Source organism: Diabrotica undecimpunctata, chromosome 6 (assembly GCF_040954645.1).
Source record: "Diabrotica undecimpunctata isolate CICGRU chromosome 6, icDiaUnde3, whole genome shotgun sequence".
Classification (NCBI taxonomy): Eukaryota; Metazoa; Arthropoda; class Insecta; order Coleoptera; family Chrysomelidae; genus Diabrotica; species Diabrotica undecimpunctata.
Window position 1 is genome coordinate 26,099,254 of NC_092808.1, and position 20,930 is coordinate 26,120,183.

Below are 20,930 nucleotides of genomic sequence, written 5' to 3' on the forward strand. Positions count from 1 at the left end.
GATATGAATAAACAAAATAAAGAAAACCATGGCAAAAGGCAAAAAGAGTAATGATTTAAATATGAGAGAGGTATCCTGTGGATAACATGTGCTTAATTAGGAACGAATGGAGATGAAGATCAGAAGACGACAAAGAACGTTTTAAATTGATAAATGTATACAATTTTTAACAATGTATATTTATAGGTCATTATTAGGGTCAACGTTCTAATTTTATGTAAAATAACACTTTTCAAGTTGGATCGGTTACAGTACAGCACGGTGGAATCAAATACACCCAAAGTTAAAAACTATCGATGTTTATATGAAAGATGAAACCTTATGGCACATGACCGTGCAATCTTGACACCTACACATTATCACATAATTGTGAACGGTATATTGTACCTAATTACTAAGAAGTTTGTTATTTTATTCTAAGAATAAGTTTAATAATTTACGGGAGATTTAATGTATTTAAAATTTTACAGGATCCGGTATCGTAATAAGAAGTCAAATTTCACTACAACTCCATTAAAACGTGTTCAATTTTACTTTGGATATTCTTTTTGTGAATATAATAAGTAAAAATACAGTAAGTTTCATCTTCTTATTGTGCCGTATTCTAATTAAGGTTAGCGATTACTTCTTTAAACGCTTCCCATAAATTAATATAGTTTAAATTTAACTACTTTATGAAACAAATATTGCACGTCATAAATTGCAGGAATTGAAAAATTACAAAGATCTCCTGTTTACAGAGTTTCTTTTAATTGTATGTAGTTTATTATAATCCTACCGAAGGGCTTCTACTTTCTTAAACTGTTACACGACTACTCTACTCAATGTTAGTACATTTAGAGACTAAATGTTTAAGTGCATATACATTTTAACAAAAAATAATAATAAATAAAACGAAAACTAGCCATTTCCAAGTTTATAATAAATATTTTTTTAAGTTTAAAAATAATTAAAGCAAGTAATATAAATAACCACCATAAAATATTTAACTACATTAACCAAGTACCTATTTGTGAAATTTCTCGATGACTAAATTGATTGATATTTAAATAAATTTGAAGTTCCAAAACGTACCTGCTGTAAAATTTACAAATCTACGACTAATCAAATTATTGGCAACATCGGAGGAGTTTAGTTTTGTACGCAAAGAAATGTATACGGATCCCAAAAGTGTTTTAACCTATTACGGAGTCCACTTAATCCGACGTGTTGGTCGGAGTCCACATAAAGCGCTACCCAGATAATAATATACACGATGTATATTCGCCTGGAGTTAGTATAATACCGTTTTAGTACGGAGCCCCCATTAACCGCTAGATCTATATATATATATATATATATATATATATATATATATATATATATATATATATATATATATTATAAATATATTATATATATATATATATATATATATATATATATATATAATCAATAACCCTTCTACCCTAAGGTGTTGGGTGAATATAATAATAATACAATAATACAATACAAATTAAAATGCAATATTCGTAAGTATTTAAAAATGGCAATAATATACATAAAAAAAATACACTACAATACAGTGCAACATAATTCAATATAATAATACAATACAAATTAAAATGCAATATTCATAAGTATTTAAAAATGACAATAATATACATAACTTTTCTACTTACGCATATGTTTAATTTACCATGTAATAATATTAATAAAAAAGTCCTCCCTGACTGGGAATCGAACCCCGGTCTCTCGCGTGAGAGCCGGGGATACTGACTACTATACTACCGAGGACACGACACAAACGTATTTCAAAATTGACAGTGTCATACAGTGATTTATTGAGATTGTTATTTTGAAATACAAAAGACTAATATAATTATAAACATTTAATAAATAATACAAAACATATCACATAAATAATAATATTAATAAATATTTTATTATATACACATAATATTATATGTATATATAATATTAAATATATAATACAAAAGGAACATTTTTATATTCGAGAGAGGAAGAAATAGAGAAAATATATCTTCTGTCTCTCTCTTACTCATTATCTTACATATGTAATGATTTCACAGATTCACTCCCATACAAATTTCCAACATGGGGCGCGCGTATAGAAGTATAACTTCAAAAGAAAATGTAACTACATATTTTGCAGAACATTTAAAAGAAAAGAGACAGCCAAAGAAAGAAGAAGGCGAACATTTGAAGAAAGAAAATACAGATTTTCAACAATAAGAACTGGCTAAAAATAAAGGTCTATGTTGAAAACATTTATATTAACAAAGCAATTTTATAAAATATTTCTAGTCTAAGTAATAATTTGGAAAATAACCAGTATTATTGCCTCATTTTATTTAACATTTTAGCTCATTAACAGGAATACTAAACTCATAAATAGACAAAAGAAATATTTTAAAAGATTCTACTTAACAAATAAAATTTTTCTAGCAATCCAAATAAAGAATAGAAATTTATAATAATTTAGAAAACATTAATTTGGGTAATTTAAGTTTCGGATTGGAAACAGTAGCGACGCCACTGTAAAAAATATCGCTTCAAGCATATGTCAGGATGGCCGAGCGGTCTAAGGCGCCAGACTCAAGGTTTACCTTGCCCGTTTAACGGGTGTGCGAGCGTTCTGGTCCACTCTGTGGGCGTGGGTTCGAATCCCACTTCTGACATTACTTTTTTTATTTTTTTAATAAGTGAAAATGATAGTTTATTAATACGCATATTTATTTAATATAGGAAAGTCGATTAAAATTCGAAATAATAAAAATTATTTAAAAATGTTTTATTTTATCAAATGCATAAGATATATATATATATATATATATATATATATATATATATATATATATATATATATATATATATATATATATATATATATATATATATATATATATATTGCATTCCGATAAATATTAAATTACTTCAGACTGATAAACTAGTAAATTTTTGATAAAAAGTATTGCTCCAGGCATATGTCAGGATGGCCGAGCGGTCTAAGGCGCCAGACTCAAGGTTTACCTTGCCCGTTTCAATGGGCGTGCGAGCGTTCTGGTCCACTCTGTGGGCGTGGGTTCGAATCCCACTTCTGACATTCCTTTTTTATTTTTTTTTTAATACGTAAAAACTATACTTTTAGATAAAAAGAAAAAACACTAATTTACAAAATATATACAAACCCTTCATGATGTTTAAAATGTTTCAATGCCAAATTTTCAATGTACTGCACCAAATCTTCATGACCTGGATGTAATCCCATTTGTTTTAAAACCTCAATTAATACTAAACAGAAGATGAACTCGACAGCAAGATCTCTTTTCTCCTTTTGAATGTCGGCTTCGGATCGCTCTATGGTTTCTGTAGTGTTTCCGGCTACTATGTTTATAATGCTAAAAACATAAAGTAATTTTTTTAAAAACTATATAAAAATTAAAAACGTATTAACCTAAAGAAGAGACTAACAAAACTCTCCTTTTATTTGCTATGTCGCATGTTACTTTCTGATCAGTTGTTTATTTTGGACTCAACCAGAAGTCTTCTTTAAGTAAATAAATCAAAATTTGTCTTTAAATTAATCTATTTTCATCCATAGTGTCCTATGATATCTCATATGTAACTATATGTTCATTAATAATTAAGATAAAGTGTAGTGCCCTTTTGGTAGTCGCCTCGTTTATTTGTTCTATCTTAATACATTCTTTATATCCTTTCCATTCATTTCACACGCTCCAATCGGATCAAAAACAACGGGAATTTTTTCTGTCTCAACATATTCCCTACTGTCTCCTTTAGAATAATGTATCATATGTCACGATCAGAGGACATACATATACACATACATATATGTGTATATTATATATATATATATATATATATATATATATATAGTAAATAGTATATATATATATATATATATATATATATATATATATATATATATATATATATATACATATATATATAATATAAACTAACATAATCATTTAAATTATTTTGCGAAATACATCTTATCTTAAAATAACAGCAACCAAGATTTTTGACAATTTTGCGAAAAAAATGATTGGCGTCGTTCCTCGCCTCCTAATTTCCAGCGTTTTATATCGAAGTAATCTTCAGTTTGTAAATCTCTGTCGGTCATTGCATTTTCAACATCTTCTCTTCATGACTGTCTTGGTCTACCTCTCGTTTTCTTCCAGTGAGCGGAGCCCATTTTTTTATATTTTTTTGGCATCTATTTTCAGGCATTCTCTGCAGGTGTCCATACCAATTTAGTCTTTTGGCTTCAATAGTATCTAGTATGTCTAGGTCAATTTTCATTTCTCTCCTAATGTCTACGTTCCTCACCATATCAAGTCTAGTGTGCCAACAACATTGTCTCCAATAGTCCATTTCGATTGCCTTAATTTTTGATTTGGCAATGGAAATGGACTATTGGAGATGATGTTGCCGGCATACTATGTATTAATATATGATTGACTCATAGGTTGAAATGTCAGCTAGTAGTTCAGATTTCTTTCCTAGGTGGAGCTATGAATTAAATCTAAACTAACATAAGGCTTTAAATTATTTTGCTTATTAAATCATACCTTTAAATTACAGTAACCAATAATATTAATTATATTAATATGTAATTAATATTTTTAGTATTATTAATTAAACTTATGGTTTCAAGAACAAAATATGATTGAAATGTCAGATATTGGTAGCTCAGATTTCTTTCCTAGATGGCGTAGTTACCCTACCGGACAAACAGTGTGACTTTTCCTCCTAGACTTTTAAATAGAGAGATTTACAGTATATTCCTAATAATAATCCACATCCTACATGATTAAAAATTTCAATTCACGTAAAACTTACCTTTTTTGCTTGATATCTGATTTTTTCTGTTCTGGATTTGATACCTCTGACATTTGCCTCTCGTACCATGAAAATAGTGCTCTTAAAAGAGAAGGCAAACAATGTTCAGCCACCGATCCAAATGCACTAAGAAGCTGATCAAACTCTGAATCTTCACCTCTTTGTAGAGATTTTGACAATGGTTTTTCCTGCAAATAAAAATGATACAGATAGTTTAACTTTAAAATGTGCTACTTTTTAAACTAGAAACCAGAAATTGCTAATATATATGAGCTGGTGCCTCCTGGGTTATGGGAGTTTAAGAGCAAATTCTACCAAAAATTTTTTAATGTTTTGAAAATATGACTCCATCAGCAAATCAAAAAACCTTGGAATGTTCTACTTTTTTCTTGCGTCTATAGAAAATAAAACAATAATTTTTTAAGAACAAAATCAGCCCATGAGTCATTTGAGTAGTCAAATGCCACTGGAATAATGTGAACCTGCACTGGAATGTGTCATTCTAGTGATCAATCCAGTCCAGTTGACGGGAATGACAGTCTATTTTCCATTCCAATCCACCCACTCTATTGCCACTGGAATAGTGTGAAAGGCCCATCTAGTGCTTGATTACGCAATGGACCAGACATGAAAGCATTTTCAAAATAGTGTTACCGATCTTAAAGCTCTTGAATGACTAGAATAATGTGGACGATATGATCCAGTCCAGTACTGGACTGGATTAACTCGCTGGATTACTGGACTGGAATAATGTGAACTAGTCATGAGGATTATCAGCTGTGATATAAAAAACTGTGTTATTAATAATTTTCAAGCAGGGTATAATTGTTTTGAAACTATTTGTAATGTCTATCTTTTATTTGAGTTTTAACAGTCCTTTCTAGATGTCAAAACAATATATCTTTATATCGCCATATGCTTTTGAAACTCATTTTAAATGTAAATATTATAACTAAATATTTTTCGGACAAAAAAACTTACTTGTGATTCTGTCATAACAGATTCAATCTTTTTCTCTGCTATAACTGTAAAGTCTGCAAACAAATTTCTCATCACAAACTCGCCAGGTCTTAAGTCCATGTCTAAATGCTGCCCTGATGATGTACTTCTTTCTTTTTGTGCTCCCCATGGTAAAACAATTCCTCGATTGATCACCGTAGTAAATGTTTGTTTAGAGTCAAGTCCTAAAACAAAGAAAGTTACAATTTTTTGTTATCTTATACTATTGTATAATATAAGGTGAGTAATAAGAAACAGAGGGACAAGGCATACCATGAGGAGGTATTAAATAGAACATGCATGATGATAGAAAATTTCTTAAATATCTAAAGAGAAAGAATATTGCTTACTTAGATCGTATATTATGGGGAGTGGTTATTAGTACTAGGAGGAAAAATAGAGGATAAAAGATGTAAGTGAATGTATGTTTTAGTAAAAAACATACATACAGTAAAATATATATCTGTTATTGATACATTTAAGACTAGTTTACCTGATAAAGCTGTTGACTGGCTAGTAAAATTATCAGCTTCACTACCTCCTGAAAGGGCATGTAAGGTTGACTCCGACAAAGTACTTTTGTCTGTTAGTCCAGAGGCTGATGTGTTGTCACTGTGGGTATCAGAGCACACACTTTGTGAACATTCATTTTCTGAATCATTGGAGATCAAATCTAAAAAGTAAAAAAAGTGTTTGTAACAAAGTAAGTACTAAATTAGGGAATGTATTTATGAATTATAATTATGCTAATCCTACTTTTCGTCATGCAATTAAGCTTTTAAACATATTTACATCTTCATAATCTCTATGCCTTTATATTACACTTATCTATTAAGTTCTTAATCTACTGTCTTTTTCCCCATAGAATTCCATTCTTGTATCCTATATACAACAATTCAGAGAGTATTTTGTCAATTCTTTTCAGCCCACTGCATCTTGCTAACAATTTATTTATGTTGATAATACAAATATATTTGTATTTGTTTATGGTAGCGGTATTGTACTCTAACCTAAACATCTATTATATTCTTTTACCTGCTACATTTCTAGTGATCTCATTGAGTGCAATAACTCTTCTAAAGCTATTTATTACTGAAATCTTAATACAATGTTATAAGCTGTTTCCTTACATACTTTTAGTGTTTTCTATGTTAATTTTTTTGTGTGTGATTTTTTTTGTCTATGTTAACGAAATATATTCTGCTTGTAATTTCCCAGGCACATTTTGTATTATTTTAACAAAAACGGGTTTCTTAATACTAAACACCCTAATTGCCCTTGGCTGTTACAAATAATGGGGAACTGTCTAATGTTTTTTCTCTACAAAAATTCTACATCCTAGAGTTTTTTAATTAAAATCCTAGTTTGCTTACTACAGAGTCACTACTGTGATTTCCCCCTTAGTCTAAGGAAGCTTGTTAATTATTTTATTAGCTTCCAGGATATTATATTAAATTTTCTTTTCTTTTTAAATACTATTAAAGTGGTTTATGTGTGATTATCTCTGAATCTGTACAGTTATTGGGAATTTCTAAATAGTATATAATTTTGTTTAAATTAAATTGATAGTTACCTGTTTCTTGAACATCCATTTGGAATTCTGACATATTCTGACGTAATAACTAGAAGACCGTATTATTTGTTAAAATTGCAGAATAGTTTTAACATAATCATTTTGTTAAAATAAATATATTTTTAATATTTGTCAACTATACAGCTGACAACTATCAAAATGTTTGCTAACCTAAATTCTTCTCTTTTTGTAACCTACAGAAACAACAACCGGTTTCCGACAATCGCACGATCTCTAATCTCTATGGATATCGATTATGAAGTAGCATATCTCTGATATCGATAGGTGTCGATCATATCACTATAAATACTAAAGTTAGAAAGTGAATAACAAGTTAAATTCTGCTGTAATGATTTTAAGATTTTAATATATATTTTTACTTTGTAGCAAATAAACTTGGCAATACTGTCAAAACTTTCAAAACACTAGTTGCCAGATTGCAACAGATGTTCAGCAGATTTCAATTTTATGACTATTTTCCTATAATTTTGGGATTGAATAATGGTACCTGAATACCTTAAAAACTTAAGAATTTAAAAGCTTAAAAAGTTAATTTAAATTATAATAAATTCAATTTAAATTAATTAAACTTCTTTTTAAAACTTAAACAGAATGTTTAGTAAAATTAATTCATATTATATGACATGCTCTTTAATGATTTATTAAAACGACATGGCAACACTGCCAAATACAAAACTTTCTCTCATTTGTAGCATTGTGTAGCTAACTTCACCCACTTCACCGGCACTTTATACTTTTGCCATTTCTTCTTAATTTTTATTATTTATATTTTAGATCGACATAGCATTTGTATTGAAATACATAAAATCAAGTTTAAAATGGAAGTAAAACAAGAATTTAGTGAGGAGACCTGTAAAATAGAAATAGAGTATAGTGACTTAGATGATGGTCTTATGGATGGCTTTACATGTGAAATTAAAGAGGAATCTAATAGACAAAGTACACATGATACATATGATTATTTAGACTTAAGGGAATATTCTACAAATATTGAAATATACCAAGATAGAAATAAACTATACCCATGTGAAGACAACCAAAAACCTCAAAAAGGTTAGTATCAGTTAATAATGTGACAAGTTTCCTTCTCCTTCCTCATTTTCCCTTTTCAGGGGTCCCTGTTCTTTACTCATCTTTGCCATTCATTACTCTCCTTTGTGTCTTCTTCACTTAAACCTTTCTCAAGATCTCTACCACACAGTCCTTCCATATTATCCTTATCCTTAGTTTTCCTCTACCCCTCTTTCACTCAACTTTTAACAGCTCTATTCTTCATCCCACATAGTTCTTATTTCTATGCTTGACATGTCCAAACCATTGCAGTCTTTGTTATTGAATCTTTTTTAGGCTGTAGTAACCTTAGCTCTTTCCCTAACCACATAGTCGTTGACCTTGTTCTTTTAGTCTTACCCAACATCCACGGTAACATTGTCATTTCCGTTTTCTCCACCTTCTTTTCCTGGACCCTCTTTAAAAGCTGCAGTTCACCACCATATACCAATGCAGACCTCACCACACTCTTGTATATCTTTCTTTTCAGCCCTTCCCCGATTTTTAGATCACAGAGTTCCCCACTCATTCCCAGTTAAATCAACCAGCCTATATTCTGTGACAAGATTAAGCAGGTAGTAATTCTGAAGAACCTTGATGCAAACCAACTGTCAATCTAACTCAAGTCCTTTCTTTGGTGTAAGCTCCCTCATACATATCCTTTACAAGCCTTACATACTTTTCAGGAACCCATTTCTCTCATACATCTTCACAGTTTTTGTCTAGGAACTGTGTCATAGGCCTTCTCAAAATCTGTAAACTCCAAGTGTAGCTCTCTTTTCTTCTTACTGAATTTCTCTATCACCTGTCTCAAAGCGGGCAAGATATCCATTGCGCTCCTTTCTAGCTTAATCTTTGCTCTGCAGTTCTCTCCCAAATTGTCATTACATGTGACATTAATAACCTAAGATCTCACTGCAGGATCACAATGTTCATAATGTAGTTAATCAAACTCACATTTTTTATACATTTAAAATTAGGAGAATACATTGATAATAGGTTGCCAGTCAAAAAGTGCCACAAATATTTTTAATTCAATTAATACTAATTAATTTTTAAAAAACATGCATATATATATATGTCACAAGCAGTATATTTTATTTAACAACCAGTTGGTTCATAAAGAGGTGGTTATGACCATATAATGGAAATATACCAAAAATCGAAGGAATAATCCGAAGTAATTATACCTAATTACTTGTACCCAGCCGAAATATTTATTCAGCTACACTTGGACGGTGTTAGAGAAACCCTGCCCGTTCACTGACATTTGATTATGTTAACTTTGTTTATTATTTAATGTCTGTATTCATTTTTCTGTTGTAGTAAATGTAGTTGTTTGTATTTTAGGTTTTACTCAGGAGGAGAATAAAATGAAAATTATGGAAACATTGTGTGAACATTCATTTCACAAAGAACACGATCCAAGTCGACACATCGAAGAAAAAACTGTAAATAGAAGTATAAAAATTCGGACTAGACAGGAACTTTACAAATGTGAAATTTGTTTTAAGCAGTTTAGAGAATCAGATGGTTTGAAAAAACATGTAAGACTGAACACTAAAGAAAAACCTTTTAAGTGTGAAATTTGTTTTAAGCGGTTTACTCAAGCAAGTAGTTTGAAAAGACATTTAAGAGTGCACACTGGAGAAAAACCTTACAAGTGTGAAGTTTGTTTTAAGCAGTTTAGAGAATCAGATGATTTGAAAAAACATGTAAGACTGCACACTAAAGAAAAACCTTTTAAGTGTGAAATTTGTTTTAAGCGGTTTACTCAAGCAAGTAGTTTGAAAAGACATTTGAGACTCCACACTGGAGAAAAACCTTATAAGTGTGAAATTTGTTTTAAGCAGTTTACTCAAGCAACTGATTTGAAAACACATTTGAGAATGCACACTGGAGAAAAACCTTACAAGTGTGAAGTTTGTTTTAAGAAGTTTAGGGTAGCAAGGACTTTGAAAAGACATTTGAGACTCCACACTGGAGAAAAACCTTATAAGTGTGAAATTTGTTTTAAGCAGTTTACTCAAGCAGATAGTTTGAAAGCACATTTGAGAATGCACACTGGAGAAAAACCTTACAAGTGTGAAGTTTGTTTTAAGAAGTTTAGGGTAGCAAGGACTTTGAAAAGACATTTGAGAGTGCACACTAAATAAAAACCTTGTAAGTGTGAAATTTGTTTTAAGCTGTTTACTCAAGCAGATAGTTTGAAAACACATTCGATAGTGCACACTGGAGGAAAACCTTACAAGGGTGAAGTTTGTTCTAAGAAGTTTAACGTAGCAAGTAATTAAAAAAAAAACATTTAAGAGTGCACACTGTAGAAAAGCCTGACAAGTGAAATCTGTTTTAAGCAGTTTAGTGATGCAAGCGCTTTAAAAATGCATTTGCTAGTACACACTTAGTCCACTTGTCAGAGATTTGACCCCTAAAAATCATACGAACAAGCTAAATTTTGCTAAGAATGTAAATTTTAAGACACCAAAAAGATGCAAAAAACTTTTACCCCGGGCTTCCCCCTAAAACCCCCCCTCGCATAGGGGTCAAAACTAACAAAAATCGATTTACCAAGAACCTGTACGCCGTAGAAAAAAATGTTTCAAATAAAAAATGTAGCTGAGATAATTCTAAGAATTTCAATCACCAATTATTATGTAGACTGAAACGTTCTTTCAGAAACAACGCTTGAAGCTACCGGCGATTTTGAATGTCATTTGCTCGCGCGAAATCAATGCTAAATAAAATGTGTATCAGTCGACGGTAAAAATTTGATATCTTTTGATCAGAGTGTGCTATCCACAAAAATCAAAATGCTTTTTAAAGATGAAGAAGCTTTCTTGTGCAATTTTTGTATTTTGCTGAAAATAAACTGACTATCTATAAATCTGTTCATTAAATAAACGTTGCGCGATTTGTACCATTTTTTACAATTGTCTTGAGATCAATAAAATTTATAACTTTAATTAACCCTCTACCGCTTAATAGTGCCTCGAGGCATGCATGACAAAAGTCAATGGTTATTATACGCAATAATATTTGTTCCCAAAACTGCTAACAGTACCTACAGACAGTATACTTCATTTACAGTTATAAGAACTGACTTATGCAGGATTTAAAAGTATCCTGCTGATAAAGTCGACGCCATAAAGAGATTTGCCTCTTCAGGTAAATAGTAAAAAGGGCCGGCTTAACGAATTTTATATTTTATTTGGCATTTATATTACATATTTAATTTAAATAAATATCTAGATAATTAAGGGAAAAAATACATGAACTGATAACTTATTCAATATACAAAATCAACAAATGCAAAAGTATTTTTTTATTTACTTTTTACTTTAAATGTATTATTTAATTATTAGAAGGCCATGAATATACTTGGACATAATTTTTAATACCTACAAACATTTTAAAATAACATTTTCTTGTATATCCAAATTTAAAATCACTTTCTTCTTCAGTATTAATTAATAATTATGATTTTCCCTATCTACCACTTAATATTTTATAAGATTATTGATTAATAATTTTATGTGATGCACAACCTTTAGTGAAGAATAATTTTTTTTCGTGAAATTATTAATAAAGAAATTTATCATTTTTTGCCAACTTTTTCAGACATGAAACGGAAAAGTTAAACATAACAAGTCAACATGAATAAATATGAACCTTTTAAAACGAGTAAATCGGTACTCACCTGAGGGACCGGAGACGTTCGGATACAATTAGCGTCTCTTTGTAAAGACAATGACGTCAACTTTACTAAAGTAACAAGACATTTACTTAACATAGACACTACACATTACTCCCCTGAGTTAGTGATAAGTTATAGTCTAAAAAAATCATTATGAAATTGACTGGCCAGTTGGTTGTGGAAACCAGTGCCAATAAAACACAAAACGAGTATAAATATTACATCACATAGGTCTTTTAAATTGATGATAATATTTTGTATATTATATGTAGGAAAATATGAATTCTCAGCTTTCATGATATGTGAAACTATTCGCATCAAATTTGACTACTTCCTTTTCAATTAAATGCAGGACAGATGCATTTAAATGTGGCGAAGTATTATTTCTTCGAACTCTTAACTTAAGTTAACATTATGTTATGTTACATTGTCCATAACTACAACACTATTAGGGGATATGTTGGGTATTAACTTATTTTTGAACCAGTCTTCAAATATATCTGAAGTTGTGTTGTCATGGAAATCGAGACATGAATCACTGATGTTTTTAGCTGATAGAGATAAGGCATTTGGATCCCATCCATCGACTGATCCAGCATGGAATATTGTTATTCTTTTTCCTCTATTAGAAGGCGCTTTTGTTGAACAAGATTGACTATTATCTACATTCTACCCAACCTTTAGATGGCGTATCGTGAGTATCAAACCACGTTTCATCTAAATAAATAATAGGCTGATTCTCTCGACGACACTGTTTATTTTGTTTAATTATTCCATTCGCCATATCCGTAAACGATTGGATTCCATAAGTACCTGTCTTTTATCTACTTTTTTGTATTTAAACCCTATACGTTGCAAACACTTCCAAACAGTTGTTCTACCGCACTTAATTTCAGTGTTGTCGACGTGAAGCCTGTCAACTAATATATCTAGTGTGGGTACAATTTGTTCTTCATACAAGGCATACACTTTGCGACGAATAAGATCTTCATCTGCACGATCGAGCTTCCGAGAAATACTGTTATCCCGTCTTATTAATCTTGGTATAATAGGATTACTTACAATTTTTCTGACCGTGGATAATGGTTTTTTAGTCAAAGTTGCCGTTTCATGTAAGGTTTCGTTACTGTCCATGTTTTTTTCGACAAAAGTTTGAAAAACATTAGCAATAATTTGTTTTGCATCAGCAGATAAATGTATTCGTTGGCGGTGTTCAGGTTCTAATACTTGAATGAGATCACCTCCTTGTAGATTTTCTTCCGGTTCATTAACTGGCGAAATTGCCCTATTATCCTCTGGACTCCAGGGACGCCACATTGTTTCATACAATAAAGGTAAATTTGACTACGTGGATTCACCGGCAAGTGTACACACTCTAAAAATATAAAAACTTTTATAACAATACTCAACTAATTTTTTGCACAAACTAAACACTCAAACGACTTTACAACCAATTCCGTCGAAAGCAGACTTTTAAGTGTTAGTTTGTCATCGTACAACTCTCTTCAAATTAAAAAACAATTAACGATAAATAACAGATAGAAAGTTATATAAATTCCAAGTAATTTGTTAATAGGCCAATTAAGTTAAACTTTTACTTATTATAACTGTATATACGGGTTTGTCAGTTCTAATGTGCTGTTTAAGATATTCCAGTCCAGTCAATTTGACTAAATTGAGATCTTTATAATCTTGGGCGCTTTTATTTCGTTGAGACTTAAAATAATGATTAATAAAAGAATACAATAATTATGGGAAATTTTTATGTTTATAAAAAGAGTTTTTTGAAATTACGCTTGAATGATAATATTTGATCTGATTGTGTACTAACCTACAGTTGACTTGGCTATATGCCGGTCCTGTCAGCTTGGATAGCTGTGATAATTATACAACAATAGAGTATTTACAAAGGATTATTCAGTTTTACAGCTGTTATTAATATAACTTTTATAAGGAGACACTAAATTTCTGGATACAGTTATACCTTCATTGTTATCTTGGTTCATAAGCAAAATCATTTTACCGTTTCCTTTTTCGGAACAGTTTAGTAAGAAGTTTCGTAGTGTTAAGATCGAAAATTATTTCTTGCTACAGTCCAATTTTCAAAAAAAAAATTATATAGTTTTTTGTATTGGATCTCGTCGTGATTTATACCGTTGAAAAGGTAAGAATTCATTCTTTTAATATGATATAAGTGGAAGTGAAAAATAAAATTATGAAGTTGTGTAAAAACAGAAAAAGGAAAGCGTGCCTCAGAGCACTTATGACAGTTTAGATGGAGATTAGTGTCCTATTTCTATTGTGTTCAGATGCCTAATTGTGTCATTGTTTACAGTTCTATTGTGACAGAAAATGGATTTTCGAAGCCGAAATAAAGTAAAGATCAGCGAAATGAGCAAAGAGGAACAAAGGGCATTTATAGAATCGGTCGAATCAGATGTGGAAACTGATTTCAGTAGCGACGATGATGTGAACGATCCAGATTTTGTGCTTGATGAAATATCACCCGAGGATGAACAGTATATTTAACAGGTGGTTCGACCAATAGATGAAGACGAATCTGCTTTCGTCAATCAAGCGGCCGACTTTTCATTGAACTTGACTGCAGTCGACGAAGCACTTCATCAGCTTCGTCAACATTACTTCCTGAACAGAATGTTTCACACGAAAAGGTCGTTACGGCAGAAGAAAAAGATCAATATGACGTGCCATCAACTTCAACACCGCGTTTCAAGAAACTGAAACGACCTCGTTCTCCATTGCCCGAAATCGAAATTGCTGGTCCATCAATTGTGCCTTCTGCTTCACTGGTGCAGGTATGAATTGTTTTGACTTAAGAGTATTGATGAGTTTCCTAAACTGGTATTATAACTTTTTCGCAGGTATTGAATCAATAGCTAAAAATTCGGCCGAGTTTTCCAAAATCGTATGGCAAAAACAATCAATGCGTTTGTATGTCAATCAAGTAGCCTTCCGGGGTCACTCAAGCGTACCACGTCCATAAAGGAGCTCGAGACACGGATGGAACTATTTCGCTATTTTTTCACTAAGGAATTGGTTGACTTGATTGCATTTGAAACAAATCGAGCAGCTCGCCAAGTCGATATGAACACAAAATTCACTACTACCAGTGAAGATATTTTTAGATATATTGGCATTCTCATTTACATGAGTGTCTACCGTTATCCCAATTTGGAAAGCTATTGGGGCCAAAACGCGTTTCAAGCAATAGCAAAGATAATGCCCAAAGGAAAATTCATGGCGATAAAACAACATTTTATCCTTTCGTGATGAAAGCACTCGAGTCAAGAAAGGCGAACCCGGTTACGATGGGTTGTTCCGCATTCGAACATTGGTTAACATTCTAAACACTCGATTCGATTCCGTTCCGAAGACTGCTCGATTGATAATCGACGAACAGATGTGCAGCACCAAAGCAAAACATCATTTGCGCCAGTACATGCCAAACTTGTTTTTATTATTTTTTGTTAGAGTCCAGGTCTCTGAACCATATGTTAGGACTGGGCGTATTATTGTTTTGTAGAGTTTTAATTTTGTATTTCTCGATATAATCGTGGATTTAAGAAGGAGATTGAGCCTGAAATAGCATCTGTTGGCCTTGCAAATTCTGCGGTAGTATTATTTTCAGTGTTAAGTTAAGTGGACCAGAACATCATCCGGCAATTCAGCATTCATCGCACGTGAATTGAGTCAGAAACTTGAGGACGGCTATAGTGGAAACGGACTTCGCCAAGGTTCTTCACATTCGGAAAGCTCAGCCTGGATAAGCAATCCACCGCCCTACTGGTCGGGGAGAGACTTCGTGAAGACTATTCAACTGCGAGGAAATCTCCTGCCAACGAGAGGCATCCCTTCAAATCCACCTCACGAAAGACGGTGCCGAAAGGGATGCGAACGTAACTAGAGCCTTAGTCATGTACTGCAAAAATGCCCCGCATCACACTGGCATCGCATTAAGAGACACGATCAGCTCGTTACGTGTTTACGGAAGGCAGTTGAAAAGAAAGGGTGGATTTGCGAGGTTGAGCCGCGAATCAGATGCGCGGACGGGACTCTGAAGATACCTGACCTTGTCGCGCTTCTGGGTGAGCAGGTAATTGTCGTGGACGTTGCCGTCAGCTGGGAGGGTCCTGAACCCCTAAGTACAGCTGCTGCTAATAAAACAGCACTGTACACAGAGCCTCGATTCCTTCAGACCATGCAGACCCGATATCCAGGGAAACAGATTTGCATGGCACCTCTAGTCGTTGGCGCACGCGGAACTTGGTGTCAGTCAAATTCTCGTGTCATGAGAATTTTTAACCTTTCAAGGTTTGACGTCCGCAATTTCATCACTAAGGCTATCATGGGTAGCATCGATATTCATAGTTATTTCATGAGGTCCTAACATGAATAACTTATGACATTTTCGCTTCGAGTATCTACATATCGGCTTCTTCCTATCGTGGGTCCTACGTTCGTCTAGTTAGGGTTTTATCAACTATGACCAACGTAAATGTTTGTTTCGTCCTCTATGTCTGTGTTGTCCATTTTCTACTTATACTTATTTTACTATTTTTTAACTTTTATTGGCAAGCCCCTATTGGCTACCTGGCTAACTTTTTTCAAGCCCGAGATAATGCGTTTGGCGTTGTTTCTACTATGGGGAGGGATGGTCGGCTCGTTCGATTTAGTCTGGTCAAACATCGGGCCATAAAGGGCCATACGCTGCTGGTCTGTTACTTTCCGGATCGGAACGGGGAGGAACAGACCAGCAGGATGAGGTCGGTTTTCGGATGACGGGGGTTTGGTTGCGTGATGAACGTAGCCACCCAACCGGGCATCGCCCGGCCTACAAACTAAAAGAGGTATGGCTCCACTCTGATAGCCCCCCAGGTATACAAATTCGTTCCCTGCTTCGATGACGTCATTTTCTATAACAAGTGGTCGTGGGATTTGTGGTTGCTTGCTTATTTTCATATACTTCGTTTTGTTGGTATTTATTGTTAAACCCATTTTTGTAGCTGATTCTTTTAATGCTACATACGCCTCTCGTACATCGTTTTCCGTTCTTCCAACAATATTGATATCATCAGCATAGGCTAGGATTTGCACGGATTTATTATATGTTGAACTAGTGGTTGTGATTTGTGACATGCGTATCACTTTTTTTAGATTGAACAGTATACAGGAGAGAGTCTCCCTGGCGCAGCTCATATGTATTTGTTTTAAAAGGTTCAGACAGTTCCCTCTGAATTCGTACTCTACATTCAACCTTTTCAAGAGTTAGTTTTGTTAAATTTACCAACTGATTTCGTATTCCTAGCTTTTTCATTGCTTTCTGGGGTTGCAATCTGATGAATTGTAGATTTACCACCTCTGAAACCAGCCTGGTATTTTCCTACTATTAGTTCTGCATAATGTGCCATACGGTGACATAGTACTGTGGAAAATATTTTATATGTTGCATTTATAAGCGTAATTCCTCTGTGGTTAGAGCATTCAAAGATATCTCCTTTTTTGTATATGGTGCAAAGTATTCAAATCATTGGGGAGGGATTTCTGTGTCCATATTTCTTTTATAAGCTGCTGTAATGCCATAATGGTATCATGGCCACCTTCTTTATATAGTTCATCTGGGAGATTATCTATTCTGGGTGATTTGTTTCTGGCTAGTTTTTTAACTGCATCTTTAACTTCAAGAATCGTTGGTGGTTCCTCTTCCCCCTCTCGTCTGCTCCCCTTAGCTCATCTCTTTCGTTTTCCAGGTTTTCTTCTTCCTTCACATTAAGTGCCTGGTTAAAGCATTCCACACATCTACTCAATACATCTTTCCTTGTTGTTAATAGGTCGCCATTCTGACTTCTGCATTGTCTTGTAGTTGCCTTGAATTCTTTTCTGTTGATGTTAACTTCCTTAGAATGCTCTGAATTCTTTCTCTCTGTTAAGGTTTTCTATATATTTAAGTTCCGTATTTAGGTGGTTTCGTTTTTTCTTTTGCGAATCCTCTTTTCTTCTCTTTGTAATGGATATTTCAGAAAGCCATAAATGGGGAACAGCTCCCAAAGGAATGGACGAAGGCATATATGACATACATATTTAAGAAAGGAGATAGAAAACGATTCGAAAAGTACAGAGGAATAAGCGTAATATCATCAATAGGAAGATTATATGGGAAGATAGTGCGAGAAAAGATAGAGCAAGCGATAAAAGGCAAAATCGGGGAGGATCAGGCAGGCTTCACGGCAGGAAGATCATGCATAGACCACATATATACACTGGAACAACTGTTGGAAAAGAAAAAAGCAAAAGATAGAGATATACATTTGGCATTTGTGGCCCTGAGAAAGGCGTATGACCAAGGTCAGAACTATGGGAGGCAATGTACAAATTAGAAATACAGACGGAACTCATAGAAGCTACAAAAGCTCTGTAAAAAGAAAATAAAGTGTCCATTAAAATGGGAACAAGAGTCATAGGAGACTTCACCACAACAAAAGGCCTTTTGCAGGGTTGTTCCACATCTCCAACCCTATTCAAAATATACAGCCTTGACTACATGGAAAAGAAAATGTGAAGCCATGGGAGTACCGGTACGAAACGAATACCTATATACGTTAAGCTTTGCAGACAATCAAGTAGTGATTGCACAAGACCAAGAAGACCTCAGATACATGATGAAGAAACTACAAGAAGAATATACCAAGGCTGGTCTACAGGCTGGAAGAATACATAGAAAATCTACAGATTGACGACAATGTAACAATCAAAGGAAAGGATAAATTCAAAAACTTGGGGTTTATAATCACGAAAAAGGCAACAACAGAGGAAGAAATTAAGCAAAGATTAGGACAAACAAGCACAGCAATCCGACAACTTAACTCAGTATGGTGGGATAGACACCTAAATATGTAGACAAAAACACAGATTTATAAAACATTAGTGCGAAGTATTATGACATATGGGGCGGAAAATTGGATTATAAACAAGAAAAACAGCAGTAAGATAGTAGCAACAGAGATTGATGCCTGCGAAGATGCTGCAGAGTAACAAGAATGGATAGGAGAAGTAATCACGAAATAAAGCAAAGAACATCAATAGAAGCAGACATACTAACATTATATAGAACAAAAAAGACTAAAGTGGTATGGACATGTAAGAAGAACTAGCGACAGCACATGGATAGAGAATAACCGAATGGATCCCCATAGGAAGGAGGAAAAGAGGACGATCCCGAATATTTTGGAAGAACGAAGTAAACGACGTCATGAGTAAAAGAGGCCTAAACGATGGAAAATGGGACAACAGAGAGGGATGGAAGCGGTTAAGCGAGGGAAAGCAGTGAATGCTGTAGAATTCCTGAATATATAAATATTATCCACAACTCAAATTTTTTCACAAATCGCGTAGGTATATGACTGAACAAATTTAATATTTGATGATTGTATTTTTGGTTGAAGAACATGCAGAAATTCTTATACAGAATAACTTTTTTTCATAAAATAGTTTCCCGTATGGTGCCAACTTAATTGAACGCACTGTATAACTGTATATTTAATTAGCATTATGCTCTTCAAATCAAAGCAGCGCATGGATAATCTTCTTATCTATTTATGAACTTTTGCTCGCTTTGTGACTCTTATGTAATTGGTCGACTTTCAAAATTTATCCATTTTTTTGCAGTTCTTTGGTGGTGCTTTTCTTCTTCTGACTTACCTCAGGAAAGATATTACTTTATACAAGCCACCACCTTGGAATTTGAATATTAATAAATATCTAATACTATACTTATGGAAGCATCCTCTAATCTCTGGTTAGTACCCTGAAGGTTCTTTCGTCTATATGGATTTCGCTTTGATCTTTTGCGCGAAAGTTTTTTTCAAACGCTTATAAATAAAAGACAGTATTTATTATTTTACTAATGCATTTTATTAACAATTTATTATATTTATGAACAATAAGACATTACGACACGACGGTCATGCTTACCAATTTACTGTTATTTGACAGAGAAAAATCTACCAATTAACGGAATAAAGCTGAGTAGTGTGTTTAGCCCGTCAAATAGAATTTTAACTTGGGGAATAAACAAACTTAACAGGTAGAAACAATAGTAATAAAATCCATAAACGGCTATCTTGTGAATAACGTATAACCTAAAAAATAAATTAATATGTAGTGGATTTAGTTTAAATAAATCATTTCAATTTAAAACAAAAAAAATGCTGGTTCTATTTTATTTTCTACTTTGTCAATGAAAAAACACAAAAATTACGGTACACTGGAGTCCGCAAAAACACATTACAAGATTTGGTTATGGTACGGGTGTCACAACCCGACCAATTATTGTAGTTGAAGCAGCAGAGAGAATGAACAAAGTCGAAATCCAGCCTTTTAAATCATTCTTTAAAGACGACAATAATAACAGGGAATTATTTTGATTACGTCAAAAAGTAAAAAAAAAAATAATGTCTACCTAATTTCAAATTTTTATCTAAAAAACAAAAATGCATGAGCGAAAGGGTTAAACCCAAATAAAATTAGTATTATTGAATAGGCATTTTCAATACAAAGTTGGTTCCATTTAAAATTATCGGCCACAGTGGCTCTGTAACGTCATCTATCACTTATACTATCTATTTATTAGTCTATATAAATCTATCAATTACCTGTTATGACTATAAGTTATATAGTTATATATCTTATAGTTGAGAAGCCTACTTC

At 33.0% G+C, this 20,930-nt stretch overlaps 3 protein-coding genes and 2 non-coding genes across 7 annotated transcripts in view; 3 read left to right on the plus strand and 2 right to left on the minus strand.

The window, feature by feature from the left end:
• Positions 1 to 7,645, minus strand: part of fry (microtubule binding protein furry) — a 192,596-nt gene extending 184,951 nt beyond the window's left edge. For both annotated transcript variants that reach the window (XM_072534500.1, XM_072534498.1), the window contains exons 1-5: positions 7,442 to 7,645; positions 6,362 to 6,541; positions 5,851 to 6,053; positions 4,870 to 5,057; positions 3,192 to 3,401 (exon numbers count right to left, since the gene is read on the minus strand). In XM_072534500.1, the coding sequence (XP_072390601.1) occupies positions 3,192 to 3,401; positions 4,870 to 5,057; positions 5,851 to 6,053; positions 6,362 to 6,541; positions 7,442 to 7,475 (815 nt within the window). In that variant the 5' untranslated portion in view covers positions 7,476 to 7,645. The remainder of the gene's footprint in view (positions 1 to 3,191; positions 3,402 to 4,869; positions 5,058 to 5,850; positions 6,054 to 6,361; positions 6,542 to 7,441) is intronic.
• Positions 2,566 to 2,681, plus strand: TRNAL-CAA (transfer RNA leucine (anticodon CAA)). Its single transcript has 2 exons — positions 2,566 to 2,603; positions 2,637 to 2,681. It is a non-coding gene; the product is annotated as a tRNA-Leu (tRNA).
• On the plus strand, positions 2,990 to 3,106 carry TRNAL-CAA (transfer RNA leucine (anticodon CAA)). Its single transcript has 2 exons — positions 2,990 to 3,027; positions 3,062 to 3,106. It is a non-coding gene; the product is annotated as a tRNA-Leu (tRNA).
• Positions 7,646 to 8,183: 538 nt separating the features above from the next.
• On the plus strand, positions 8,184 to 11,797 carry LOC140442610 (uncharacterized). Its single transcript, XM_072533616.1, has 2 exons — positions 8,184 to 8,515; positions 9,863 to 11,797. Exons 1-2 carry the CDS (start codon positions 8,281 to 8,283, stop codon positions 10,666 to 10,668), a joined length of 1,041 nt encoding a protein of 346 aa, XP_072389717.1. The 5' UTR covers positions 8,184 to 8,280; the 3' UTR covers positions 10,669 to 11,797.
• An 8,315-nt stretch (positions 11,798 to 20,112) lies between these two features.
• The window catches only part of LOC140443311 (putative fatty acyl-CoA reductase CG5065), an 82,610-nt gene continuing 81,792 nt past the window's right edge, over positions 20,113 to 20,930 (minus strand). For both annotated transcript variants that reach the window (XM_072534503.1, XM_072534502.1), the window contains exon 8: positions 20,113 to 20,362. In XM_072534503.1, the coding sequence (XP_072390604.1) occupies positions 20,206 to 20,362 (157 nt within the window). In that variant the 3' untranslated portion in view covers positions 20,113 to 20,205. The remainder of the gene's footprint in view (positions 20,363 to 20,930) is intronic.

Bases quoted from the DNA above. Each gene is read 5' to 3' on its own strand.
- LOC140442610 (XM_072533616.1), top strand. From the start codon at position 8,281: ATGGAAGTAAAACAAGAATTTAGTGAGGAGACCTGTAAAATAGAAATA. The intron at 8,516-9,862 runs GTTAGTATCAGT...TTTGTATTTTAG, and splicing joins CAACCAAAAACCTCAAAAAG to GTTTTACTCAGGAGGAGAAT.